The following is a 27,269-nucleotide window of genomic DNA, read 5'->3' as shown; positions in this document are numbered from 1 at the left end:
AAACTCAGTAAGCACAACTCTCGTAAATAACCGGGTCTGCTGCTCTTAGTACAGCAAAAGCCTCTGTCATCATCACAATACGACTGAGAAGATAAAATATCGGTGACGAGAGACTGAAAATCGTCAAGAAGCCATCCCACCGGAGGACGACCTTCTCAAAGTGCATAAATATAAGCATCGACACGATTGAAACGAATGCAGATGCACGCCAGAGCCACAACTCAACGATTGATGGGAACATGGTGTTCCAAGATACGAGGTGAAGGGCGCCGAATGAAATCCCAAACAGACACGCCAAGGGCCAGATTTTTGACCTATATAGGTCGGGATCCCAATGAGCTACGACGATATCCTTACGGGACTCATATGGATCTTCGAGATCTCGAATCCTGCTTTCGTTGACTGTAGCTTCAGGTGGTGGTTGAGCGATTGGAGTTTGAGTTAGGCCGTTTCGGGCTCTTGTTCTGGCCTCCTGCACAGGTCTGTCCTCTTCGACCTTCTCAAAAACACGTGGGGTAAGATACCACATGTTCCAATATGACGTTTGTTTTTTCGTCCCCTCGTTATCAAACTTGTTACTGACAGCCATCGAATCAAAAACGTTGAATTGCTCCAGGCTCATTTCCGGAAGCATAACAAGAGATGGCGATCTGATGTCCTTGGGCTTATTCCACCAGAAGAAATATGTCACGATGAACAATGGGATATAGCCAAGGGTCATTGACTCCAACTGCGAGAGGGGTAGATGACAAGAGATACGGAACATGCATTGTGCTGAGAACCAGATTACTTGGATCAAAGCCAGTAGCTTTGCAGCGTTGTCAGACTTGCTCTTGTCGCAGATATCCTCAAGAGACAGGCCCCATGTGGGATGGTCCTCCCAGCGAACAATGTTTTTTCTTAGTAGCCAGGTATACTGGTTGGGCCAAATGACACGATTACCATTCAGTGTTTGGTACCTCAGTGCAAGCATGCCGATGTAGAAGGCATGGACAAGTTTGAATTGGCCTTCTGTGGAATCGGCACATTCTCTTTGTATCCTGCGGCACTGTGCCCATTCTTTAAGTCCTTCCACCGCAATAACCTCTGGTGCAAATACTGTCTTCATGAAAAGCCCAACCTTATGAAGGTTTACGTAAGATTCTCGCTTGTAGACTCGGGGATGGATCACAACCCAGGTGCACAGAAATATTGTGGCTAAGCATGTTGTAATCAAATTCGTTGTGCCACGACCGGGGCTGTTCCAGACCCATCCAACTAATCTTTTGTCGTTTGACGAGCCAACACTGCAATTGGAGCATGTCTGGTTCGTCATTGAGACGTTCAGTGGGTCGGAAACAGGTGGGTTCTTCTGGCGATTCGATTCGAGTCAGGGGATGACATGAAATGGTACATAGATTAAATGAGAGAAATATCATCGGTTGCGTTCCAAAAAGAAAGCATCAGCCGACATATTTAAAAGATCAAATAAGCGCTAAATATCACTGCAAGGCTAAGCTCGACAACGTGTTCATGTCACAGACCTCCCGGGCAAGCTTGCTGGCGGGAAACAGATCAGAGATGTGTTGACATAGAAGAATATTTCTTAATGGCAAACAAGCAAATTCAGTGGATATGGGTGGGAAATGGTAGTTTTAGTTCCATCCGCACGAATGAGAACCCTCCTCTAGCCGCCACTATGTTGGGGCGCTTTTTTTTTGTTTTGCAGGGATCCCATCGACCCCGTTCGCGCTATGGGCATTATTAGTTTTGATGCACAAAATATCCTTTTTTGTTGAATACATGCACTGATTCGCTAGCAAGTAATGCGGAGATATGTTTAAATTGCCGACACTGAGACCGAAAGATCCAGAAGTTGATCAAGAAAAAAAAACACAAGATCTTCAAAGAAAAGACATCCTGAAAACAAGAGTACCGTTCATTGCCGTCTTCTTTTTTGTTACACGATCTAGAATGTAGTCTTAGTCTTGAAGTTGATCGAGATCTATGCGCTAAGGGCTACCATGCTGCAATCGGTCTGTACATTAGCTAGGTTCTGTAAAACAAACAGTATGACAACCATAAGGCTAGCCTATTCTGCATTAGTTATCTTGGGTTTTAATTTGGATTTTCATGATTTTCTTAATTAATTGACGGTGAGGCGCAACTCCGGATGCAGGGACAATTTCCATTTTGGACTGAGAAAAAGTCAGCTTGAAAAGAACAACATGGGAGAAAATCAAACATTATATCCCCCAGATAAATTGCCATTATTATGAGAGGTAGTACCTGTAACAGAGCGTATTATCCTAGCTAGTAGCGTAGAAAAACAGCATAAGAGCCTTTGAGGCTATCCTCAGACCACTACTGTATCCAGAGATCTAGTTTGAGATCAGTTGAATAGGGTTTCTATGGGCTGCCTACTTGGAAATTGATATAGACTGCTAAGCCGATCAAAGTCTCAGATGTTCCATTCCCTTCAGACGTGAAGATAATGAGAGATGTCCACAGACCGTGGGATTCTCACATAAGTTGCCCACGTCCCACTAGCACATAACTTCCCGAGCATAGAAATCATCAGCAATGCACTCAATACCTTCCCCATCGGTAATGAAGCGTGGGCTTGCTTTGCCACTTCGCAGCCCATAACTTTGTACCGTGGAAGTAACGTATTGGAGTGGCTAAACTTCAGACACAGAACATTAACTTAAGCGCGTTTGTCGACTTTAAGGACTATGGAACCGTAAGTTATCCTACATTGAGGCCCTTTCATACCAATGTTCAATCGCTCATGACTGTAACAAATCGCAAGAATACTACAGCTCCGAAATGGATGTTAGTACTGTAAAATGTGAGGGTCAGCGAGACAAGTCCCGTTCTGCTGGCAACGGCATGTACACCTTCACCTTCCGTCAATTAGCAAGCTTTGGCGTCGTCATGCTTACTGCTGGTTGTGGCTTCCTGGGCTGAGTACAAGATGCCGATGAAAAGGAGAAATCATTGGCTCAGATTGCTCATTCTGGGAACAAAGCAATGTCAGATAATCCAAAGATCATCTAATATTCGACTAAGTACAGAATTTCTTATTTACATTGGATGTTTGATCAATGACATGGTCGGCTTTGTACGAATATATCACTGGACTTCATGAAACCCCATCACGGCCCAATAAGAATATAAACAATCGATAGGATCAATCTTCAGAAAGATGTCATATATGTTCATAGGTTCGGACCTAGCGCATCTAGCCGGATTACTGTGAGGTGAGATTTTAGCTCCAACATGCACAGCCCCTCGGGGATTCCTAAAGAACCAACCACAAGGAATTTCACCTGAGCCTGAGCCTCAATTAACAGGTGACCTCGTCTCTAGTCACATTTGATATCACCTGACCCCCGTATTTAAGCCCCCTCTTCCCGTTTTCTATTCTTTCTTTCTTCTTCCTTCCACGCCTGCCGGAGTCGACAACTGTTCGCTAAGAGAGTCAATTCAGATTCTCAAATGCAAAGTCATCCCGGAACTGCATTTTCCTCGTCTTTTAACTAAGACTCGGAGGACCGTTTTTGTGGGGAACTTCCAAGACTCACATGCTTCGTGTGCATGACCAGCAGCGTCAATCCGTCTTTCGTTCGACCAACTCGTATCACGCCTTCCGATAAATACAAGTTTGTCTTGCCAACTTCGAAAATCTTCCATGGAGATATCTCGGCCATAGGATTTCTTTGTGCTGTTATGTTCAAGCGCTCTTTCGTAACTAAGGACCGGGCGGGTAGAACCGTCAAGGTTGCTAAGAAGAAGTACGACGAGCTTGTTAAGGAGAAGATGAAGCAGAATGTGGAAAGTCCCTCAGTGAAAAGGTGCTTTTTGCAACTCTTTCCTGTTTATACGGACCTTTGATCTCCATGAACTTGACACTCTATTTGATGTGCTGACAAATGCCCCCAAGTCAGAATTCGTGTCGAAACGCGGCTATTTTGCCCCGTACGTTGTAGTTGGATACAAATAGGCCTTCGGGCCATGCACCTCAACAGGCTGGCGACGGCTCCCGGGGAGAAACCCTCGGGAGCTGGCTAGTGGATTGTAACGTCACCTCGCGCGGGGATAGATCCTCTGTATCTTCATGCCCTCTATGGTACCCAAGTGGCCCCCAACGATCAACAGCTTCATGATCCATCTAGATTACTACCCTTTGTAGACTGCCATTTATTACTTCTCGGTCTCATAACACTTCAAGTTGATGGCACCGTGCAGCCCTCTGGGGTACCCTGCCGTCAAGGTTCTGGAAAGAGCCCAAAGACTATTGATATCTTAGATTCGGCCCATTTTTCTCTTCTACTAAATGTTAGGTACAACCCATGCATAGCCTATGTTGGTGATATGTATAGTGTTGTGGGAGACTACATTCATCATCCAGCCCACCCGGGACGGTCAATATATCCAGGCAATCCAGCTTAGCATAAAGGCTCAAATGAAAGTGATCCAGCTCGGTATCCGATGGTTAGACAAATCCAAAATTAGTTGTGCACCTTTCAGCAATCGAGACCACTGGCTTTTAGTCGGAGGGCCAACTGTGAGGGATGGATGATGACATACGTATTATTAAGCAGCGTACTTATCCTACGCAACAACTCTATAGTAATAAGATCATCTTTACCACAACCAGCTTAATTCCATAACACCAACTGATCACACCTAAGAAGGTCGATTAGGAGAATCCACTGGCGGATAAAGCGAAGCTGAGGATGAGATGATTGTGTTGGATCGCAAGATGGCCAAAAACTATCTGGACATCTTAATTTTTGTGCTGCTGGTGTGTCCGCATGCCACATCCATCAAAATCTCCATGTGGGATGGGTATCCATGTGCCAAGGCTGCACTGCATAATGCAAGGACCGTGCACGCACGCCATACTAAACATGGCTTAGCGTGTAACCTTAATGATCTATAAATCTTACGGCCTCTCAACGACCTGCATCTTCAGTTGGCAAAATGGTGCACTTTTATAAGGCTCAGCTGAACAGACTTATAGGTATGATACTGTTGATGTGTCTAAGTCGATGGATGGGAGCGGCGATGGTATTATCCAGGGGTATAAGCCTAAAGAGTGTACACACTGTCGTATCTTCTTTTTACGACTCTAGAGACTATCCAGGACTACAATGTTACCTCAATAACCATGAGAAGTGGGTTTCGCTCAACAAGCAATTATTTGAAGAGGGGAAGTTGACAAACGGGGTTCCAATTAAGGACACCCCAGGTACAAACGTTACAAACGTACCTGCCGACCCTTGGGGTATAAATACCCTCTACTTCCCCCCCCCCCTCTCTTTTTTTTCTTTCTTCTTCCTCTACCCAACTTCTCATACCATCTAACAAAAATCGTTCTATCAAAAATTTTATCCACTCTTGATCTTCCATTAGGTCTTCCATCACATCACTTCATCCATCTTTCCACTCCCACATCTGATAAGATGAAGCCTACCATCACCATGCTCAATGCATTGGCCTTTGTCACGTCCACATCCATCACATGACTGGTCAGTTATGCTGTCCACTTCCAGCTTTCTATTCTTTACTCACTTACATTCATCTTCAGACGACCCAACCATATCACAGCATGTCCCTTCAACATGTCTGACACCCAAGTCACGTCCACTCAGGTCACGTCCACCCAAGTCACGTCCACTCAGGTCACGTTCACCCAAGTCACATCCACTCAGGTCACGTCCACCCAAGTCACGTCCACTCAGGTCACGTCCACCCAAGTCACGTCCATTCAGGTCACGTCCACCCAAGTCACGTCCACTCAGGTCACGTCCACCCAAGTCACGTCCAGCCTTGCCATGACAGCCTTCGGCTTCAGAATAATTGGTAGGCTTGCAACGACAGGGAACTTGAAACCAACACGAAAATCAAAAATGAAAATCAAAATAAAACAACAAACCCAAAATGTCAAAAAATGGTCGAAAAAAAAAAGAAAACCAAAGCCTCGAACAATTTCAACAAACCACATTCAACCATCCGTAAAGCCTTTGTTACGTCCATTCAATCAATCATTCATTCATTCATTCGATCATTCATTCAATCATTCAATCAATCATTCATTCATTCAATCATTCAATCATTCAATCATTCAATCATCCACATTCGGCCATCTACAACGCTTCAACTTTAAAAGAGGAGGAAAGAAAAGAAACGGTCTTGATCGACAAGAGTCTCCGCAGGAGTGTCTCTGAAGGAGACTTCTCGTCGGGAAGAGGTTACAACGTGTACCCAAATGAAGGAGACTCTCAAGACCGTTTGCTGTGGTGGTAAAGAAAAGTTGTTGCTCAATATCAGCCCTTGGCCACGTCCACTTCACTATTTCGATAAACCGCATCAAACAAGCATCCAAATCCAAATATCCAAATCCAAATATCCAAATCCAAATATCCAAATCCAAATATCCAAATCCAAATATCCAAATCCAAATATCCAAATCCAAATATCCAAATCCAAATATCCAAATCCAAATATCCAAATCCAAATATCCAAATCCAAATATCCAAATCCAAATATCCAAATCCAAATATCCAAATCCAAACATTCAAGTTCGACTATCTATAACGCTTCAACTTTAAAAGAGGGGGAAAGAAAAGAAACGGTCTTGATCGACAAGAGTCTCCGCAGGAGTGTCTCTGAAGGAGACTTCTCGTCGGGAAGAGGTTACAACGTGTACCCAAATGAAGGAGACTCTCAAGGCCGTTTGCTGTGGTGGTAAAAAAAAGTTGTCACTCAATATCAGTGCCTGGCCATGTATGTCCAGTCAATCATTTTCAATTAGCCACGTCATTGTTACTATAACTTTGCTCAATTAATAACATTACATATAGCAGCCCGTTGTGTAGCATGCTTAGTCTTTTCTGTAGGCGTAAAGCAGAGCTGGAAAGCGAACTCGGCTAAGATCAATTAATGAAACAAGTGGTACTCGATTGATTCAAGCTAAGTAAAAAGCAAAGTATCAATCTTAATCATACTATTCTCCCCCTGAACACCATGCACAATCGTGGCCATTCAACCGTCACTACCATTTGTGAGCATGTGAAATTTCACGCCTCTTGGCTAAGTGCCATTTTTCTTAGCAGGCATGGCGCTTTTGTTTTTATTTTTATACATGAGAGTAGGGCCGAAAACATCTAGTGTAGATCCCTTCAGCGAATAAACCAACTCCTTTTTGTGCCAACATCGACCCTCGATCGTCGATATTTCCAATGTTACTACTCTAAATTCTGAATCACCAACGGCGCTAGTGTGCTTTATTTCTATTTTACGAGCTACAATCCAGTTGTAATGGAGAAGTTCATTCATAGCCAGCCTCGTTTTTTTCGGGCGGTGGTTGTTAGAGACCGTAGATTCCACGCGGCGCTGCTTGTCGAGCCATCCGTGAGATCAGAATTGTTGACTGAGAATAAATTGGCGGTGTCTGAATTGGCGCACACAGCTTGGCCGGCAGCCAAACAAGTGAATGGAATGTTGTCGCATGGTGTGCAGCTTGGTACTAAGAGGATCGGGCTGTGAGCACCAAAATGCCTTTTCGCACGACCCTCAAAGGCAGTATGCTAGCACCAAGAGGTACCAGAGAACCACGAGGAGGAAATGGAGAAGACCCTCCAGCATGGTGAGAATTGGACTATGATGATGATGATGATGATGATGATGATGAATTCATTGACCCGATTTAGCTCGCTTTGCGTACATGCTGCTATGCGGGGGTTGCGTCCCAGAGCCCGCTCCCGACGATAAATGGTGGTGCATTCCCAGTATGCAGATCCACCCTGTGAGCAGGACTCGATTTCTCGAGGTTCTGCCACCTGAAAAGTAAGGCCACAAACCGGCCGGCGTAATGCAAACAAGACAAAAGAAATAATGTAAAGAAAGTCAATCCATCTGCCCGGTGTAGATGGTTTCCCGTAGTCCCCGCGGGCGCAGAGTGTCCCCTTCTTTCTCTGCAATGCACCTTCCACTTCTTCACTTCTCTACCTCCACTTCTTCATCCAGCTCCCCAAGTCACCGAGTCCCTGTATCACCAGGACTGCCAGGTCTACTTGCTGCATCACTCCGGCAGGTCGAACACGAATATGTTCGGGTCCTGGCGCCATGCCTCGTCGTCTTCGTCGGCAGCGTACGTTGTTCTCCATGTGCGTTGGTGTGAGGTGACCTCGGCAGACCTGGCGCCCGGCCACTGTGATGTGTTCCCTGTTTCTCCAACATTCGCAGTGTCTTGGGTTGGTTTCGGTTTTGAATCCTCCTCCCCCTGCTCCTTGCCCATGGCGACCGAGTCCACTGACTGAAACTGTCCCAAGAGTCCCGATGCGATCATGAACTTCGCCACGATCGGCGCTGCCTTCACTTCTGTCAACATTGCTTGTTCTCCAAGCGTTGTCGATACCCCCTCCATAAACAATTCCTCCACCATCTCCTGGGCTGCTTTATCCGTTAGGAACGAGGCCATGACTGGGTAGGCGTTGTGTGCGTTGTATTGAATCACTTGGAAGTAATTCATTACGACAAGATCGTGAGGTTGGTATCGGTTTCAGTCTCGGCAGTATCGCTATGCTCTGAAGCATCGTGGAATTCTTCTTCCACTTCTGTGACAATACCAGTTGACTGCTTGCTGCTCCCACTCCTGGTCCTCCTCCATAACGTCGGCCGGCTCGGTGATCCGTCTCTTTTTGTGCGTGGCTTGCTGTTGTGGTCGTCTTTCTGGGTTCGGTATAAATCGTGCTAGCGCCTGGTTTTGTGACCGAAGCGAGCGAGCCGACTGGCTCGCTGTGATAGCAGATTCTGGGATAGTCGGCAGGTCGTTGTCCCCCGACGTTCTCGATCTGGTTCGCAAAGCGGGCCCGGCTTCTTTCCGCCGGTTTAATGCTTGTTTTTTCCCTCTCTCAGTGCCGACACTCTCGTCCATTCGCCGGATCTCGCTTGGGGCGGGGACCGGGATGCGCTTAGGGTTTATCCGATTCGATGCCGTTCCCTGTGTGACTTGTTGCTGCGGCGCATGGGTTGAGGTGTTGAGTCCCTGATTAGCGCCTTGGGGCTGGAAGGTGGTGGCGTTGCCCTTCGTAGCCTCCTTTTGCCGGAAGTGAAGCGGTACTCGGTGGTATAAAGGGCTATTAGCCAGCGCTAGTCTCGCCTCTTCCTTCGCCGCCGCTTTCACTTCGCAGGCGTCACTTGTTGGCCGATGGCCTGCGCCACAATTAGCGCATTTGATCTCAGCGTCACCTTGCTTTGGGCACTCCCAGGTCGGGTGTCCCTTCGCGCAGTGGCCGCATTGGTACTCGTTCAAACACTGCGAGTGGACGTGTCCTGGTTTTTGACACTTTAGGCATAATTTCGAACGACCCTCCCGGCAAAAGCGAGTTGTCTGGTGCACTTGGTGCTGCCAGAGCGTGCCTTGTGTGATTGCTTGGTTCGACAAAATCCTTCTTCCAGGCTAGCAATCTTTTTGCTTTCTTGCTATAAAGACGAGCCCGTTCAAGCACGAGGTCCCTATTTTCTTCCAATCCTCCAGCAATCTCCTGGGTCATGTGGGCAATTCTCTGATTCATCTCAACAATTTCATCGTCAGTTTGGAATTTTTCGATCGTAGCTGCATTCAGTTGGAGTGGCACGTTCGAGTCTCGGTGATGAGACATGCTTTGTTCCATATCGCGGCATTCTTAGTCAGGCTCCAAATCATAGAATAAGGCCTGTATATCCAGTGCCTTGAGAGAATACTGATATTTTAAATAGGTGTCATGATTCTGGTGATCGAGAGCCTGACCGCGAGTAGCCTGAGAAGCCTTGGCTGAAATTCATTAGTAATTTTGAGGCGTGACGGCACATATGCACTTACGGTCAATCTTGTTGGCAATGCCTCCTCGAATCCAATGAACACGCAACTGATCTTTGAAACCATCGCGCTGAGCCAAGCTAGTGAAGTTATGCCGCAATGAGGAGAAGGTCAATGCCTTTGTTGCTTTGGGTCCTTCAGAAGTGACCATTCTGAAAAATGGGAGATCTTTTGCAGTTTCGTTCCATTCCAGGGTCCATGACTCTCTTCCCTTGGGTGGTTTTGCGGCAGGAACCTCTGTCACAGTGGTATGCCCTTTGAAGGCACCATCTGCTACTCCATGGAATACAACTCTTTTTGCCCAGATTTAATTTTTGTTCTATCTCGCCAACCAAGGGCCGCACGGCTCTCAAAAACTGTTCACACTCTTTCTGACCTCCGGCTCTATCTTTTGACCCTATTTTCATAGGAATCGAAGGATGGCTGGTGTTGGTGGTGGAAGGAAACCGGATTCGCCCCCCGAAACAGAGTTTTCAAGAGCGCCCCCGAAGAAACCACGCAACCACTTTGGCACCATGAACGAGCTTGCTCGGGGCGCCAGAGAGGTGCTAAATGCCATGGAAAACGACGGCGTTGGTGAGTTATACATAATTAACTTCGTCAAGGCCGTCGAACAATTTGCACTGAACTCCCCGATGGGGGAGAAACCGCAGGTTCAAGCTATGGAAAAGGTGCAACAGGCACTCAACCGACTCGACCAGCGAATGGAAAACATTGAGAAAGCGACGGCAGCAGCGACAGCAGCAGCACCGTCAGCACCAACTAGCTCGAACGACTCAGCGACCTTCTGGGCTAGGCTCCAGAAATGGGGACAGGGCACCGGATCCGGCCCCCCCCGTCCCTCCCGAGGACCAGCAGCAAGGTTTCATCTTCCGCCGGGGTCTCACCGGCTGAGCTCCGCGAGGATTGCGAGATTATCGTTAAGATTCGGGATAGCGATACCCGCGAGACCCTCCGTCGTCGTACACCAAGGGAGATCGTCGAGCAAGCCGAGAGGACACGCGAAACGGCCGCGCGGAGAAAGATGAGTGCTCCGCTTGGCGGCGGTTGTTACTTTGTAGCGGCGAAGGTTCTCCCCTCCGGCGATGTAAAGATGACTGTTAACAGCGCTTCTGGTGCGGAGCTGCTACGTACGCATGTTGAATGGCTGAAGGCTTTCGGCCCGGCGGCACACGTACGAAAGCCGACGTGGGGAGTAGTCGCGCGCGGTATTGACACGAAGACGATGCAGCTGACACCGGAGTCAATGGGAGGCCTAGCGAAGGAGCTGATCCGGCAGAACAGCCATTCCTGGGGTGGTTCCCGGGATAATGTCGAAATACTACACCTCGGCTGGCTAATTAAGCCCGGTAAGCGTCGTGAGGGATCGATTGTGATTGAATTCACCGATCCGGTGGTAGCGAACCACGCAATCACACAAGGCACGCTCTGGCAGCACCAAGTGCACCAGACAACTCGCTTTTGCCGGGAGGGTCGTTCGAAATTATGCCTAAAGTGTCAAAAACCAGGACACGTCCACTCGCAGTGTTTGAACGAGTACCAATGCGGCCACTGCGCGAAGGGACACCCGACCTGGGAGTGCCCAAAGCAAGGTGACGCTGAGATCAAATGCGCTAATTGTGGCGCAGGCCATCGGCCAACAAGTGACGCCTGCGAAGTGAAAGCGGCGGCGAAGGAAGAGGCGAGACTAGCGCTGGCTAATAGCCCTTTATACCACCGAGTACCGCTTCACTTCCGGCAAAAGGAGGCTACGAAGGGCAACGCCACCACCTTCCAGCCCCAAGGCGCTAATCAGGGACTCAACACCTCAACCCATGCGCCGCAGCAACAAGTCACACAGGGAACGGCATCGAATCGGATAAACCCTAAGCGCATCCCGGTCCCCGCCCCAAGCGAGATCCGGCGAATGGACGAGAGTGTCGGCACTGAGAGAGGGAAAAAACAAGCATTAAACCGGCGGAAAGAAGCCGGGCCCGCTTTGCGAACCAGATCGAGAACGTCGGGGGACAACGACCTGCCGACTATCCCAGAATCTGCTATCACAGCGAGCCAGTCGGCTCGCTCGCTTCGGTCACAAAACCAGGCGCTAGCACGATTTATACCGAACCCAGAAAGACGACCACAACAGCAAGCCACGCACAAAAAGAGACGGATCACCGAGCCGGCCGACGTTATGGAGGAGGACCAGGAGTGGGAGCAGCAAGCAGTCAACTGGTATTGTCACAGAAGTGGAAGAAGAATTCCACGATGCTTCAGAGCATAGCGATACTGCCGAGACTGAAACCGATACCAACCTCACGATCTTGTCGTAATGAATTACTTCCAAGTGATTCAATACAACGCACACAACGCCTACCCAGTCATGGCCTCGTTCCTAACGGATAAAGCAGCCCAGGAGATGGTGGAGGAATTGTTTATGGAGGGGGTATCGACAACGCTTGGAGAACAAGCAATGTTGACAGAAGTGAAGGCAGCGCCGATCGTGGCGAAGTTCATGATCGCATCGGGACTCTTGGGACAGTTTCAGTCAGTGGACTCGGTCGCCATGGGCAAGGAGCAGGGGGAGGAGGATTCAAAACCGAAACCAACCCAAGACACTGCGAATGTTGGAGAAACAGGGAACACATCACAGTGGCCGGGCGCCAGGTCTGCCGAGGTCACCTCACACCAACGCACATGGAGAACAACGTACGCTGCCGACGAAGACGACGAGGCATGGCGCCAGGACCCGAACATATTCGTGTTCGACCTGCCGGAGTGATGCAGCAAGTAGACCTGGCAGTCCTGGTGATACAGGGACTCGGTGACTTGGGGAGCTGGATGAAGAAGTGGAGGTAGAGAAGTGAAGAAGTGGAAGGTGCATTGCAGAGAAAGAAGGGGACACTCTGCGCCCGCGGGGACTACGGGAAACCATCTACACCGGGCAGATGGATTGACTTTCTTTACATTATTTCTTTTGTCTTGTTTGCATTACGCCGGCCGGTTTGTGGCCTTACTTTTCAGGTGGCAGGACTTCGAGAAATCGAGTCCTGCTCACAGGGTGGATCTGCATACTGGGAATGCGCCACCATTTATCGTCGGGAGCGGGCTCTGGGACGCAACCCCCGCATAGCAGCATGTATGTAAAGCGAGCTAAATCGGGTCAGTGAATTCAACATCATCATCACATCACATCATCATCATCATCATCATCTGCTACTCCATGAACAATGACCCAGAAGACAAAACTCTTTCCAAGTACCGGATGTTCTCTGAACCAATTCTTTGGCCTAAAGTTTCTATATAAGCATTTGCCCAATGCAATTATTGCAGTTAACAAACTCACAAGGTAGTATCGTCGCGATAACGCCAGCCTTTCGAGAATTCGGGATCAATTGTCACCCAACGTATCAAAGACCCCCTTTCCTTGCTCCATTTGAGATGAAATGAAAGGTGCCATCAAATACACGTCAGTTTTGATATAATCAAGTATCAGACCATCAAGATACAAACCCTATAATGCAAGCATTCATTTGAGTTGCGATAAGCACTTGATTCAATGACAGCCCCTGCTCTTGCACCCGAGGCAGCAAATAACGAAAGAGAACTTCCGGTCTGCACGCGTACTCTCTCGTGTACATAATTGTGACAGTCGTCCACAAACAGGTGTCGAAGCAGGTAATCTATGTCCTTTCCGTTGACAAGGAACCGCTCTCTAGGCTTTGTAGGGAGTTTGTATTTCACTGTCAGGGCAGTTCTAATGTGCTTTTGTTTTTCTTATTAGCAGCTAGCTTCAGAGAAGGATAGTTGTTACCTCTTACATTAAGAACGTCCTGCTTAACCTCATCGGAAAGGGGTCGAGAAGTGTCTCGCTCCCACCGTGACGTAAAGCTAGTGAATACATTACAAACCGACTTTGGGGCCGGAATGTGTTTGCGAGATACAATGTAAAACTCTGCGAAAAGTTTCAAAAGTTGGGGAGTCGGGACAGGCAAGTTGGGAAAATTCGAATCTGTGGACTCGTCACGGGAAAGCCTCCATCTGCTAATAATCAGGAACCAAGATCGGCGAGATACGAGTCAAACTTGCAGAGCCCAAGTGACAACTACATAGTCGTTATTTTCTAACGTGGCAGGCGCTAGCTCACGGTGGCAGATAGTCCTTCTCGTTTTGATATTCACGTGTGAAACCACGTGATGCGGCACGTGCAATACGCTCCTGGAGGGCTTTCTGGAGATCATTTTCGGAGAACATATTTTGGATGGTAAGGAAATTCAAAGAAAATCATGGCAGAGCAAGAGAAGGGCCTCAGGGCTTTGTGTCTCTTTCTTGGGACTGGCATAGGTTCAGAGTGAGTTGGCCCTTATCACCTCAAGGGTGAGAATTGTCACTCCGTTCTCACCTCTCTCACCCCAGTCTCGAGACTTCTCACCCATATCACCCGCACTCACCCTAGAGTGTCGCTTAGGTGCTGAGGGCACATTGACTATTGACTGTGCAGAATACTTGGCTTAAGTACGGCTGAGCGGACGGGAAGCCCTGTTTTCCCCACCCTGTGGTCGTATGTGTTATACTAAACTGGAGAGAAGATTATAGTATGCGAAAACGTGAAAATGGAGACGTGTAAAGGATGAGATCAGGGGTTTCTATCAAATCGACATAAACAGAATGTAGGACTCTTGAAGTCAGCCGATAGTAGCTTTCAATTAGCTTACAGTGGTCTTTTTCTTGATACGCCTTACTCAACCTTCACTGCTGAAATTTCTCCTTCCTACATAGAGCTTTTAGCTCGGATGTGGATTCTGGTCGCGAAAAGTTCTCGAGAACTCTTCAATTTAAGAAGAAACTCGACCTTTATCTCAATCACAAAATAGGCTACTACTAGGTAGAACATACTAAAGCTGCCACAGGATTTTGATTTGGTCCTAGACATTAGAGAAAGATTCGGCAAGCGAGGGGACTAAAATTATGTTTGACGCGTGCACGCCCACTTTTTCGTAATGACAGAGATCGTTGGTTCAATGGAAATGGTACGAAAAATAGTCTGAATTCTCTAACTAAAGAACAACAAGATCCGCGCCTTTTTGAACAATCTATGCGGACAAGGCTGACTAAACGATCTAAACGATATATAATAATTTGTACCTATCTCAGGGTGGCACCATCGAGACATCCTGATCTTTTTGCATAGGTGACACCTCACATTTCGACAGCATCGATTAAAAGTCATCAGTACAGTTGACAGTCAATAAAAATTTTGTAGTTGAGCCCTTCAGGTAAATCCTGGAATCTTGAGACGACCGGGGTAAATCTAGGATTTAAGGATCTCATTTCCAGAGTGGTATGATCTGTTTAATTTTTTGCACAATATCTGCAAACGAACGCTGGTGTTATATCGCCATGAAACCCTTTACCAATCACCAGTCTCAATCGTAAGTCGAGAAAACTGTCTGTTTTCCGCGTCACGAAGCTCTTCCCTGTCACTTTCACCAACGCATCAGTTTAGAATTGGAGCTCCACGTTGTTCCCGACATTTATGGGAGTTTCCAAATCATGTCTTCTCTCCTCGTCCACCAGAAAGCCGCTATATAACCCAGTAGAGAGAACGCAACGCGACTCGACACCATTGCTTTCTGATTGGGTGAAGGTATAACACCCCAGACGAACTATATTTGAAAGGCCTACTTATCATTCAATCTTCAATCAGAAGCCCAAGTCGTTTTTCTTCAAATTTCACCAACCAGAATTTTCACCTACAACCATCTTCAAGGGCTTCATACCTGGAATTTGGGGTGTGTGGCTTCGAATTGCTAAACTCTTCGTTCCTGCCCCGAGCATTATCCTTCCAATACATCGCCTCTGCAACTTATCTTCTTTCTGCATCTCAAAAGACTCTCAAGTTGTGGAAGCGTTTTCCCACTGACCCTGATAATCACTTCCAGCTTCCGGTAACGGACATCAACAATCATCCTCTCAACAGAGCAGTGAATCTTCAAATCCCTCTTTGCACGACAGCTCCGTCAAAATGAGCCCCAGAGGCTATTTGACTACTGGCCTGAGACACCTGGGTAAGCCCCGCACTCTGGAGCCTGGCGAAACCTTTATCGTCAGGTAGAAAAATTCCTTGCGACAATACAAATCGGACGTATAGAATGGGGTCATCCTGCCTGAAAAATTCGGACCAAGCCGACACATAAATCGCCGCCCTGTGGGTGCCCACTCAGCCGTGGGTGCCTGGCTGACGCACCTGAAAGACCGTGTGTACTCAATGTATCTTCCAGGGCGCAATATGTAGTAAGTTTACTCTCCTTTTTTGCAATCAAAAAAGACCCCCAAAGTTATGTGTTAGTTGATGTATCTATGAGCCCGTTGGCTTTTGGTTATGCTTGTGATCAACCAATGGGTTATTTTCTGAAACTTTGTCTGCTTATTGATCTATACGAAATTGAGGTTAACACTAATATGTATGAAGCAAACGGGCTGGGCTCCAGAATCTCTATATACTCAACGAAAAGTCTATCAACGTTCTTCGGCTCGCCCAGAGAGAACCAGATGCCAAGATCTGGGACGATCTTGTGGAAATCATCCGGACCGAGCCAGGGCTGGAGTTCTGGAAGAACATGTCTCTCCAGGCACTAGGCACCAAGGGAAACCGAGGTAAGGATCTCCGTCTCGTCTTACCTAGTGGCCATGAGGGCCTTGTATCCTGTGGGGAAATCCAGGGAGACTCCGAGTCCGAGCAGGAAGATGAAAATAAAGATGACGCGGAAGATGAACATCAGGAGGCACTATCATATTACGGGGAGCCTACTGCTTATGTTGCACCTACCTCATCTAATCAGCAAGCAACGATCAGGTCATTTTCTGACCCGCATCCTGAACAGGGCGTCCAATTTAGACAGACATTGAGCTTGTTCCAAGATGCTCATTTCGCTGCATCTGTATCTGAATCCATACCCTTTGCAGACAGAGAGAACTCTAGTATGGAAATGACCCGGAAATTCCATCCATGCCCCCTTCTGATATCACCCACTTCTTCTTTTTCTCTTCCAACCGCATCGACAAGAAATGCCCTACCAAATTCGATGACTCAAAGCTCGGTACCTAAGGTTGAAAATGATACTAGGTTAGTCAACTTCTGATGGAAATTCTAAATCCGCACCACTGACCAATAAAATTCTAAATCAATAGTGCTTGTGCAAGTGTCGATGGTGCAGACGTGGCATCCCAGCAACCCATTCCAGAGTTCTCCATCTACGATTTGACCCTCAGTCAGGCTCTGAACACTATCTTCCTGAATCAGCGCGATGCTACCAAGATAACCGATGTGTTCCTGGGTGCTGTGGACCTTGAAAGACAGCCCGAACGGATACAGATTCGCGAATACTTGGCTGATGGAGAATTTCCTCCTCGACTCATCACGCTCAAAAACTCAGGTTTCTCTCATCCTACTCCATTCCCAGCCCTCGATTCAAATAATGGCACCATGTTCCGCCTTGTCGGCGACCAAATGGGAATTGGTCAGAACTTCAAACTGAACGGCGTGAGCAACAGCCTAGATCTGGAAAATGCCATCATTGTCCTCGGGAGAGTGTATCTCCAAGCCCGCCGTTTCGGCCTGATGGATTTGGTCTATCGAATTGCCTTCAAGCTCCAAGTCACCTGGAACTGCTACCCAGAGCTATACCAATCCAAACCCCTCTTGGAGGTCGCTTCTCTTGCTTTTGCCGGTCATACAGAGTTTGATGAAGCGGACTGTGATTACCTCCAGTCATGGTTCATCCACTTCATTGCTGAGGCCTCTGATTTGCTCACATACAATGCCAACGATCAGTTCTGGTCATTGTTGCGAGCCCATCCGAGGCTTCAAAACAAAGTTCTCAATCTTCGAACGCTAGCTCACATTCATAACCCCGAGTTGTATGGCAATACCCGTGCGCTCCTTGAGAGCCGCGGTCTGGGAAATCTATGATGTGCAGTCCAATTGAGTTGGAACAGCGCAGAGAGCTCATAAAATTGCCTCAAATGTGTATTGAGCCCAGGGTGTTTCTCATCTTCCCTTGCATGTTTCTTTATCGTTTTCTACCGTTTCAATCTCGGATCATTGCAATTCTTAATAATGCTGCGTTTTGATTCCTTTTTTTTTTTGGCCATTTTTCATTTCGGAGTTACCTATCATTTCATCTTGCACTGGAGAAGAATTTCAAGGGGTTTTCTTCGATCCGTCGTGGGGTGGGGGATGGGGAGGGAGACCGTGTAAGCTCAAATTTAGCTTCTCTTAGGGCAGGTGTTCTTATTCAACGGATTTTTTTTTTCTCTGATTCTCATAGCCATATCCTTTTAGACGTGACTGTCGGCGAACGGCCGCATGAAGCGTGATTTTCGAAGGCTATACCTATAAGAGCATCGTACTAGTGCTCATCTTTGAAGTCACCTTCCCAAGAAACCCGACTGAAGAAAACGCCTTGGCACAAGGCGTTTTGCTGAAAGTCATTCTTTTGTAAAACAATCACATTCAATATATCAACTCGCAGGCTAATTGATAGTGAGAACTACCCAGAAAAGCATGAAATATGACCGTGCACCTGTGCAAGCCAGCCATCGCTAAGGGAAACCGAATCTCACGCCCGGAGGAAAAACAAGACGAAAACCAGTTGAAGAATTGAAATGAACGCAAAGTGGAGACTTCCAACCGGCATTCATCGGGGTTGTTCGTACAGAGTGGAAAGAAACACAAAATGACCCGATGGTAAAAGACCAGTGGGAACGCAAAGAAAATGAAAACGAAGAGTTGGTATTGCACACTTCACAAGAGTGCAGGATGCTCCACACCTTATGAGGTGGACTGGCAAGAAGGGCAGATGAGTTTAGAAGTCATCGCCATTAGTCGTCTCTGCCTTCATTTCGGTCAGAGTTGGCTCACGGGGCTCCTCGGTAGGGCCCTCACCAGACTTCTCCACAAGCTGGACAGTGGGCTTATCGGGAGTTTCGGTGGAATGATTCTCAGGGGCGTCGTCGGACTTCACGGCGGTGCCGTCAACGGATTTCTCAGTGGAAGTCTCGGTAGGCTCCTTGTCAGCCTGGTCAGCGGACTCATTGGTGACCTTCGCGGCTGCTGGCTTGCGGCTGCGAGTTGGCTTGGGCTTGTTCTCAGAAGTAGCACTGTCGACGATAGTCTTGTTGCTGGCTCCGCGCGTGCGCTTGGGCTTCTCAATTGGTTCATTGGCGTGCTTATCGTTGGCAGCATCGGTGCCATTGGCCTTGGGCTTCTCCTTGGTAGCGTCAGGTGTTTCAGCAACTTTATCGGCAGCGGGCTTATTTTCAGAGATAGCATTGTTGGCGTTAGTCTTGTTGTTGGCACCACGAGTGCCCTTGGGTTTCTCAGTCGGTTCATCAGAGTGGTCATCCTTAGCGGTATTCACGCCATTTTTGGCGTTTGTGACATTGACAGCCTTGACACGAGGGATAGACTTCTTGGTTTCGCCACTGGCGGGGCCAGTCTCGTTGTCGGCAGAGGAGACACCCTTCTTGACGGGAGAAACATCGGTGTTCACATCATTCTTGCCACGAGTTGCACGAGTGGCACGCTTCTTGGGTTTGATTACAACAGCAGTCTCGTTATCGATAGATGAAGCGTCATTGGCGGCGAGGGAAACATCCTTCTTCCCAACCTTTTTTCCACGTGTTGCACGGGTTGCGGGCGCCTTCTTGGTTGGCTGATCCTCAATTGTAGGATCGACCTCTTCAGACTCCTTGTTGACAGCGGAGGTAGTGACGTTCTTACCACGAGTGGCATGCTTGGTGGCTTCATGCTTGGTGGCTTCCTTCTTGGGTTTGACATTGGCAGAGGTACTTTTATCTTTAGTGATCTTCTTGCCACGGGTATCACGCTTCTTGGGCTCGGTGGTCATCTCAGTGTCAGCCTCGGCGCCTTCATCTTCAGAAACCTTCCGTGGGGGACGGCCAGGCTTTTTACGCTCGATCTTGACATCAGGTTGGGCGGCAGCTTGGTCTTCAGGCATTTTCTTGGCGCGAGGACCACGCTTCTTGGGCTTCTTGGACTCAGTGTCGGCAACGGCGGCACCCGCAATTGCATCATCATCATCGTCGGCAACTTTCGTGCCACGGATTTGCTTCTTCTTGGCTGGTTCCTCATCCACATTCTCGGAGTCGGTCAGCTCATGCTTCTTGGCGGCAGAGGACTGCTCAGCTTCCTCGGACTGGGGTGGAGATTAGTATCTCCCATGACATGAAGATAAAAGACCGTCGTCCACACACCTCATCGGCCTTGGCCTTGGCCTTGCGAGTCTTCTTGCGCATGCCGACATGTCCAGGGCGGTTGTATTCAACTTCCTAGGAAGTTTTAGTCGATTGATCTGCGGTCTTTGGACCCTATTTCAAGGAAAGTGAACTTACACCTCGCCATTCGTCATCTTCGACATGACCCTCTTCGATGGCCTTGCGAATCTTCTCCTGGACCTCCTCGCTGATCTCATCAAAGCCATCAATACGAGAGAAATCAGGCTCAACAGACAGCCCGGTGATTTCATTCTTGAGGTTGGCAATTTGCTTCGGGGTGAAGCAACCCCTAGAAAGGTTTAGTGTTGGACGCTAATAGAGGCCATGATTGATACTGAGGCCACCATGCGCGTATCTCTACCAAGCATAACTCACCAGTGGCGCCAATACCAGGCCTGGAAGGACTTACCATCCATCCAGGTACCGACACGGAGTTCACCCTTGACGATCTTGAGCTTCTCTTTGAGACAATCGGGGGCTTTGCAGCCAGCACGGCCTTGTGCAGCAATCTCTGACCCTGGAATCAGCAGTGATCTCATGAAGGCTGTTAAAGCTTCTTAGGATTATGGGAAGTTGGGTTTTTATTGGAAACGCCAGATAGACATCGAAGTATGTGAACTAGGGCACAACGTCACATTTCAAGTTGTGCAACCAAGCATTCTCACTCGCAATAGACATGCATCCATTGACCATGGGAACACCCGTAGGAAGACATGAAAACACAACATGAGGTCACTTACCAAAACGGTATGGCATTTTGAGTGGTAGTGGTCAATCTGCAAGTGGAAGAAAAAGAAAATGCAAGTTTGAGGTTAACGATGGGTGAAGTGAAATGAAGGTTGTGGTACCAGCACATAGATCTGTGTAGGTTCACTAGTAACCCAAGAGATGAACAAAGAAACTGAAACCCGTTGGCTCAAAGTGAACCGTGAATGATAGTCCGAAAATAGACTAGTTCGCCAAGTGGGGTTATTGTAAGAGCGAAATGAATGGGAAACAGCACAATGTTTAATATGGACAGCTGTTAGCAAGTATTCTGTCACTTAATTGTTAGTGATCATTGATGTGGACTCTTTCACTGTTCACGACTTAAGACGCGAAGAACAAAGAAATGACCAGATCCCTTTGTGCTCCTTTTGAACAGGCAGTTTCGAGCCAATCAGAAGTATTATGGTTGTATACTTAGCTCTTTTGTTTGTTTTGTCTAAGATTGTGAATATGGCACAAGAATCGTCAGTCGTATTTGTGGCCTTTTGACGCCTCTTTTCAGTTAGTCACCTTCCATCTGTCTGTGAAAGACATTCACAGACAATTTGCTCGCAGTGACATCGATAGGCGGCAGAAAAGAGCGGTAAACAAAGCATGCTTTGTGTGAGAGACTCGATGTGACCAGTACCAGCATTCTTGAAGCACTGCATGCAATGGGTAAAATTGCAATGGTGCAATGATCAAACGCATTAGATCTAAAAAGGTCTGGCATTTTGGCTAGTTGATTACTTCTTTAGTACTCGAAAGGCAGTTAAAAAAGAATCGACGAAGATGACGGTAACACTAGTTTAGAAAGTCTCCTAAATACCATCAATTGGAAAAATGTTTCGTCCCCTTAAGGTGTTGCAATGAATAGGATTAGGCTACATAGATCGGTGCTGACAAGGCCGTACGCCTAGTAAATCTTGCGCATCGTCTCTCGGGAGGGGGGGGGTTAGAGTGGTTAGCGTGGAGCGAGGGGGTGAAATCTAATCATCCGAATCGTCTCCCTGTATTCCGTGTTCGACATAGGGTGGAAAAGAGCATGCGGAAAAAAATTCCAAGATGATGTCTAGACTTAGAGATTCAATTTTAGATCTTGTCACGGCAAGCTGACCCAGTATGGCATTGTATGCAATCACGAGATTGCAGACCTTGCTAACTGACGTGTTTCACTACCGAGTGGTTCGGCAAATATAGAGTGATTGTATTTTATTCTGCATGGATATCTCAACAACCATGTTGTAAACCTAGCTCTTTTTGGTCGATAGTCAAAGATAAGATTCATCAGCACCACAAATCAGTTTCAAACAGAGTAGAGGGCTATATAACCATCAGTTCAAAAATTTGAGAATACATCTCCGAGGAGAAGTCTCTATAAGCCATCGTTGTTCAGATTTCAGGTTGTAATTCATTCCATTTACCAAATGTTCTACACTAGACCACTCGGTAGTGAACTACGTTAAAACCTTCTTGAAGTATATATTCTTCCAAGAAACACATTGTATCCTCGAAATTCTGCAAAAAGAGCTCAAAATGGCCAAGGGTGATTGCAGACAAGATTGCAGACAAGATGATAGTCGTGGCGAATCAAACCAGTCAAGGTAAGGACACTACAACAAATTATAGCACATGGAATTTTCGCAGTACGAGGATGCGACCAGAAGCGTCCTCTCCCACGGCCGGGAGATGTTAATTGGGGGTCGATTGCACGATGCCATCGTAATATCTGGATCTTTAGGCGTCAATTTTACCGACGATCCGCTAAACAGGTGTATAAACTACTGGCATCCGTCGTAAAAATCCAATAGTTGAGCACAGTGCCACACTGGACCATGTGCAGAATTGGCATTCTAAACTTATGATATTTCCGAACGAGTAATGTGTATGTCATTACTACGGCATTTTATCCATGATCAGCAACCCAAATAGCACAAAAGTAAACAAGGCAAGCTAAGCAAAGCAACGAGTTGGAAACGGCGATCTGCCATGTGCTGGTACTGCTAACCGAATGCGGTTAGGATGTTTCAACGGTTGAAGGTTGCCCAAGTCTACATCTGAAGCTTGTCACCACCTACAACTCGCCTTTTTCGTTGTCTTTTTCGTTGTACTTGAGCAACCAAACCCCCACAAAACACACAGTGAACATCTCCTAGTGCCAAAAGGGTATCCCCTTCCAAGATTACCCCATTGGAGAAGACATCAATTCCTCCCACTCGCGCAAATCCCACCGAGTCCACGCGGTCGCATCACCTCTACTCAACCCAACACCCGCACAATGTCTGAACCAGGCCCAGAATCCATCCCTACAAGCGCAGATCCACGCAGCAAGCGACCAACGAAACGGCGTGCCGTGACACCGCATTCCGAGGTCGCCAACGAGATCCAGACACTCTTCAAAGATCCAAGTAAAGACCTGCACCTAGCGGAAGTCCAGAAGCCACGCACCGTAGCGTCGCTCTCGGCACCGCCGGAGATAGTCACCAATGTGCAGGGATCATCGGCCGGTGCGGGCTCCGGCGAGTTCCATGTGTACAAGGCTAGTCGGCGGCGGGAGTTTGAACGACTGCGGATGATGCAGTCCGAGGTGGATGCCGAGAAGAATAATGAGATTTGGGAAAAGGAGCGGGAGGAGAGGAAGCGCAAGGATGATGAGAAGACGGAGAAGAATCGAAGGAGGAGGGAGAAGAAGAAGAATGCACGTGGCAAGAAGGGTAGTAGTGATCAGAACGAAAATGCTCATGTGGAGAGCTCAGCTATCCCAGGCTCGATGGCCACTATGGAAGACGACCAGGATGGAGGCGCCTTGGATGGCCAAGTGGCCCAGCAGGAAGTTCCTGGTGTGATTATCCATGATGAGGACTAGTGGAGGTGGGTTCCAATGCTGGCTGTGTACGATACGAAGATACCCATCTGGATTCGGTTTTTTTTTTAATCTAGGATATTCATACAGAAGGAAGACAGCCATGAGGCAAATCGTGTAACATTATGTACGGACGTCGAGTCCAATCATTTTTCCTTTTCGTCTATCAATCATTCCTCGCCACCACCGCCGCCGCTGGCGATCTGTTGAGCGGACTTTCCGCTGCAGATGTCGTCGACACGGAGAAGGAGACATGCGGACTAGAGAGAGAGAGAGAGAGAGATGTATGTTAGTGGAATATAACGCGTAAGGAAAAACACTAGGAAGCTTACCTCGACCGCCGTCTTAATGCTCTGAAGCTTGACGGCTTCGGGCTCCCAGACGCCGTACTCCTTCATATCAACCAAGGTTCCAGACTCGCCGTCGAGACCCCAGGTGTTGTGACCCTCGACATGCTTGGCACGGAGGCTGGTAAGCACACGGATGGGGCTGGCGCCGGCGTTCTGGGCCAATGTACGGGGAATGACCTCCATCGCGTCGGCAACAGCCTTGTATGGCCACTGCTGAACACCCTCAACGGAGCGGGCAAGCTGGCTGAGCTTCACGGAGACTGCCATCTCAGTTGCACCACCACCAGGAGACAGACGAGGGTGGAAGATAACGTTGCGAGCAACGGACATGGCATCCTGCAAGTTGCGCTCGATTTCGTTTAGGATATCCTTCGAGGGGCCGCGCAGCAGAATTGTGCAGGCCTTCGGGGACTTGCACTTGCGCATGAATGTGAAGTACTCATCACCAATCTTCTCAATCTCGAACAGTCCGCACCCGGTACCGATATCGGACTCCTGGATGTCATCAACACGGTTAACGATGGTGGCACCGCTTGCACGGGCAATACGGTTGTTGTCAGTCTTTCGCACACGGCGGAGGGCTGTGACGTTGGCCTTCACCAGGAAGTGCTGTGCAAGATCTAGTAAATCCCGGTGGTTAGAACATGACAATCAATAACCCGAATCACACCACCTGCTTACCGGAAACACCCTTCTCGGTAATAACAACGTCAGGCTTGAAAGCCAGAATGGCCTCGCACATGTGCTTGACCTGCTCCTCCTCAATCTGAAGAATTCGGTTCCAGTCATCCTCTTTGGAAATCTCAATGTTGGTTTGAGACTCGCCCTTCTTGTACTCCAGGGGGCAATCCAGGAGAAGAATACGGGGGTTTTCGATTCTGCGACGCATCTTGGGATGCGTGATGTCCTTGTTGACCATCACACCGTCAATCACCTCAGAGTCCTCGATTTGACCCCCTGGGACCTTCTCGATACGGGCGTAGCGCTTGATGTCAACTTCCTGCTTTCCACCGCCGACATCGAAGGAGACGGTTCGCACAGCGCGCAAAGCGAGGCTGCACATGAGTTCTGACCAACGGGACACAAACTTGGTTCCAATGGAGGACTGGATGAGGCTGTACATGGCCTTGTCATCTTGAACATCGACGGGTGTCGAGACATCCTCCACGATCTGAAGGGCATCGGCGAGGGCACGCTTGAAAGCCTGGATAATGACGACGGGGTGGATGTTGCGTTCGAGCTGGGGGATGGCCTGGGCGAGCATTTCACCGGCTACGAAATATCAGCATTTAGGATCGGGTTCCCTGAAATGAATCCTGCCGTACCTAGGATAATGACCGTTGTGGTACCATCTCCGACCTCCTCGTCCTGGGTACGGCTGAGCTCAATCATGCTCTTGGCCGCGGGGTGCGACACTTCGATCTCTCGCAGAATAGCGTGGCCATCGTTGGTCAAAACAATACCACCCATAGGGTCAAGCAACATCTTCAACATCGCCTTGGGTCCGAGACATGACCGAATGATATCCGCAACACTGGTGTTTATTGAATTAGCATCGAGCAGGGGAGACCGCTGGAGGACCGAGGGATATCGTACGTCTTCGCCGCAGTAATGTTAGACATCTGTGCTTTCCGGCCAACCTGGCGCTCACCGGAATTGGTGTCTGGATGATTTGTTAGCACTTAAGGGGATCAACTCAATGGGGGGGGGGGGACCTACTCATCACCACCACCGGAGCCTGCATATTGGCGGTGTTTTGTTGTAGGTTTGGTGGAAATTGGATATAAAGCAGCCTTTATCACTTGTGAATATCAAAAAAATATTGCACGAAGATGACAATTTAAGAGTTTCAACTTCAACGCTGTTCGCCCGCATTCCATCAAATTTCCAGGCGAAGTGGGAGCTCCCTTGGACTAGTCCATAAACGGCTAGTGTGTTTTCCTGACAAACCTGGCAAACATCTCCAACTTTCTACCAAGCTGTAGTTCAAGATGTCAAGTCACCAGATGGTCTATATCATTGTTTGTTGCTCTACTGATTTGAAAGCCTTTTGAGATATGTTATGTTGCAAAAAGAAGGTCAGCATTAGAGAACCGCCATCTCCGACATCAGCATACCAAGCGGCTGCGTTACCAAGATTGATTGAGAGGCTTCAGATGATGAGCTAGATAAGATTCAATGTGAAGAATGAAGCGATTCATCTAAGGCAGCATATTAGCACCAGCTTTGAGTCATGGACTATTCTTGACACGACCATGAAGATTAATCTGCAAATGTCGCATTCGTTCCATCTGCGTCCTCGGTCCGTTGTTTCTTATCTCTGGCTTTGAGTTTCATGTGTCTTGTTTTTTCATCGCTATTTGGATTGATTTTAGTTCCAGGAGGTTTGTCCTCGCCGAATATGGGCTTTGCGCGTCTCTTCCTTCAATGACTAGGGATAGCAGCCTCACATTTTCTCTTTCGTCGGCGAACATTTGGAGATGTCTTTGAATGTATATGGTGGCCTTATCTCACCGGTGAGAATGCTGGCAACAGTATCTGAGGGCTTTTCTTTTGGGAAATTATCGGAGTTGGTCTTTGTTGGAGCGAGATCTGCTTGATTGGCCGTGGGGAATTCCTCGCGGGATAAGTACGCCGGACTTCCAACAAATCAGGACAAACTGAGTCCTCGGGACTAATTTTGAAGCTAGGAGAAACTGGAATGTTCCCAAGTACCCAAACCAAGCTGGTCTGCTCAGGTGGTGTCGATGGCCTATCTTGCCCGTTCCATGATTCCGAATGTAGCGGATGTGCAGTAACATTGACCCGAGATGAGAATATGCTGAACCGCTAAAGGATAGTATGATAGTGCCGCTGCAGGTCTGCCAATAGTTTTCAATGCAGAATATGTTGAGGTTGATGTAAAAAGGTGTCTTGATGAAGTGCCTCTCGATTATCGAGAAGGCAGATAAAAGAGAGCTTGCTGAGTTATTGGAAGGCAGTTCAGAAAGATTTACAATAAAGATATGTAGATGGTCAACGAAAGTAAAAGTTCACGGCCTTAACATAGGGACAACATGCTGCATGTCGCGATCAGTCACAAGGTCAAGTGTTGAACGAAATACAGCGTACTTTTCCACTGGACCATAACAAAAACCAAGGTTCCTGTTTATGGCCTAGGGGGCCGTATTTGAGGTTTGAC

At 47.9% G+C, this 27,269-nt stretch overlaps 10 protein-coding genes across 10 annotated transcripts; 5 read left to right on the top strand and 5 right to left on the bottom strand.

Moving 5' to 3' along the window:
- Positions 1 to 4: 4 nt before the first annotated feature.
- Pdw03_2191 (NAD-specific glutamate dehydrogenase) lies at positions 5 to 1,315 on the bottom strand (the record flags this gene model as incomplete). The annotated part of the gene is made up of 1 exon (XM_014681323.1): positions 5 to 1,315. One exon carries the CDS (start codon positions 1,313 to 1,315, stop codon positions 5 to 7), a length of 1,311 nt encoding a protein of 436 aa, XP_014536809.1.
- Positions 1,316 to 8,071: 6,756 nt separating this feature from the next.
- Pdw03_2190 (Aldehyde dehydrogenase (AldH12), putative) lies at positions 8,072 to 8,470 on the bottom strand (the record flags this gene model as incomplete). Its single annotated transcript, XM_066100110.1, has 1 exon — positions 8,072 to 8,470. The coding sequence occupies one exon, from the start codon at positions 8,468 to 8,470 to the stop codon at positions 8,072 to 8,074; it is 399 nt and encodes a 132-aa protein (XP_065957837.1).
- Positions 8,471 to 8,520: 50 nt separating this feature from the next.
- Positions 8,521 to 10,001, bottom strand: Pdw03_2189 (Reverse transcriptase, putative; the record flags this gene model as incomplete). The annotated part of the gene is made up of 4 exons (XM_066100109.1): positions 8,521 to 8,569; positions 8,619 to 9,324; positions 9,782 to 9,805; positions 9,854 to 10,001. The coding sequence occupies 4 exons, from the start codon at positions 9,999 to 10,001 to the stop codon at positions 8,521 to 8,523; spliced, it is 927 nt and encodes a 308-aa protein (XP_065957836.1).
- A 364-nt stretch (positions 10,002 to 10,365) lies between these two features.
- Pdw03_2188 (Reverse transcriptase, putative) lies at positions 10,366 to 12,162 on the top strand (the record flags this gene model as incomplete). Its single annotated transcript, XM_066100108.1, has 3 exons — positions 10,366 to 10,601; positions 10,706 to 12,064; positions 12,114 to 12,162. The coding sequence occupies 3 exons, from the start codon at positions 10,366 to 10,368 to the stop codon at positions 12,160 to 12,162; spliced, it is 1,644 nt and encodes a 547-aa protein (XP_065957835.1).
- A 50-nt stretch (positions 12,163 to 12,212) lies between these two features.
- Pdw03_2187 (Aldehyde dehydrogenase (AldH12), putative) lies at positions 12,213 to 12,611 on the top strand (the record flags this gene model as incomplete). Its single annotated transcript, XM_066100107.1, has 1 exon — positions 12,213 to 12,611. One exon carries the CDS (start codon positions 12,213 to 12,215, stop codon positions 12,609 to 12,611), a length of 399 nt encoding a protein of 132 aa, XP_065957834.1.
- Positions 12,612 to 15,229: 2,618 nt separating this feature from the next.
- Positions 15,230 to 16,000, top strand: Pdw03_2186 (uncharacterized protein; the record flags this gene model as incomplete). The annotated part of the gene is made up of 6 exons (XM_066100106.1): positions 15,230 to 15,261; positions 15,336 to 15,349; positions 15,427 to 15,476; positions 15,537 to 15,621; positions 15,772 to 15,897; positions 15,981 to 16,000. 6 exons carry the CDS (start codon positions 15,230 to 15,232, stop codon positions 15,998 to 16,000), a joined length of 327 nt encoding a protein of 108 aa, XP_065957833.1.
- A 118-nt stretch (positions 16,001 to 16,118) lies between these two features.
- On the top strand, positions 16,119 to 17,801 carry Pdw03_2185 (uncharacterized protein; the record flags this gene model as incomplete). The annotated part of the gene is made up of 3 exons (XM_066100105.1): positions 16,119 to 16,123; positions 16,302 to 16,955; positions 17,021 to 17,801. The coding sequence occupies 3 exons, from the start codon at positions 16,119 to 16,121 to the stop codon at positions 17,799 to 17,801; spliced, it is 1,440 nt and encodes a 479-aa protein (XP_065957832.1).
- Positions 17,802 to 18,696: 895 nt separating this feature from the next.
- On the bottom strand, positions 18,697 to 20,884 carry Pdw03_2184 (PARP-type zinc finger-containing protein; the record flags this gene model as incomplete). Its single annotated transcript, XM_014681320.1, has 5 exons — positions 18,697 to 20,049; positions 20,108 to 20,182; positions 20,246 to 20,417; positions 20,504 to 20,639; positions 20,869 to 20,884. The coding sequence occupies 5 exons, from the start codon at positions 20,882 to 20,884 to the stop codon at positions 18,697 to 18,699; spliced, it is 1,752 nt and encodes a 583-aa protein (XP_014536806.1).
- A 2,269-nt stretch (positions 20,885 to 23,153) lies between these two features.
- On the top strand, positions 23,154 to 23,741 carry Pdw03_2183 (Putative DUF1168 domain-containing protein; the record flags this gene model as incomplete). The annotated part of the gene is made up of 1 exon (XM_014681319.1): positions 23,154 to 23,741. One exon carries the CDS (start codon positions 23,154 to 23,156, stop codon positions 23,739 to 23,741), a length of 588 nt encoding a protein of 195 aa, XP_014536805.1.
- A 167-nt stretch (positions 23,742 to 23,908) lies between these two features.
- Positions 23,909 to 25,832, bottom strand: Pdw03_2182 (T-complex protein 1, gamma subunit (Cct3), putative; the record flags this gene model as incomplete). The annotated part of the gene is made up of 6 exons (XM_014681318.1): positions 23,909 to 23,998; positions 24,071 to 24,708; positions 24,770 to 25,360; positions 25,414 to 25,622; positions 25,685 to 25,751; positions 25,808 to 25,832. 6 exons carry the CDS (start codon positions 25,830 to 25,832, stop codon positions 23,909 to 23,911), a joined length of 1,620 nt encoding a protein of 539 aa, XP_014536804.1.
- Positions 25,833 to 27,269: the final 1,437 nt, after the last annotated feature.

This window comes from Penicillium digitatum, chromosome 5 (assembly GCF_016767815.1).
Source record: "Penicillium digitatum chromosome 5, complete sequence".
NCBI classification, from domain to species: Eukaryota; Fungi; Ascomycota; class Eurotiomycetes; order Eurotiales; family Aspergillaceae; genus Penicillium; species Penicillium digitatum.
Note: the sequence above shows the minus strand (reverse complement) of the source record. Positions and strands in the feature narration are given on the sequence as shown.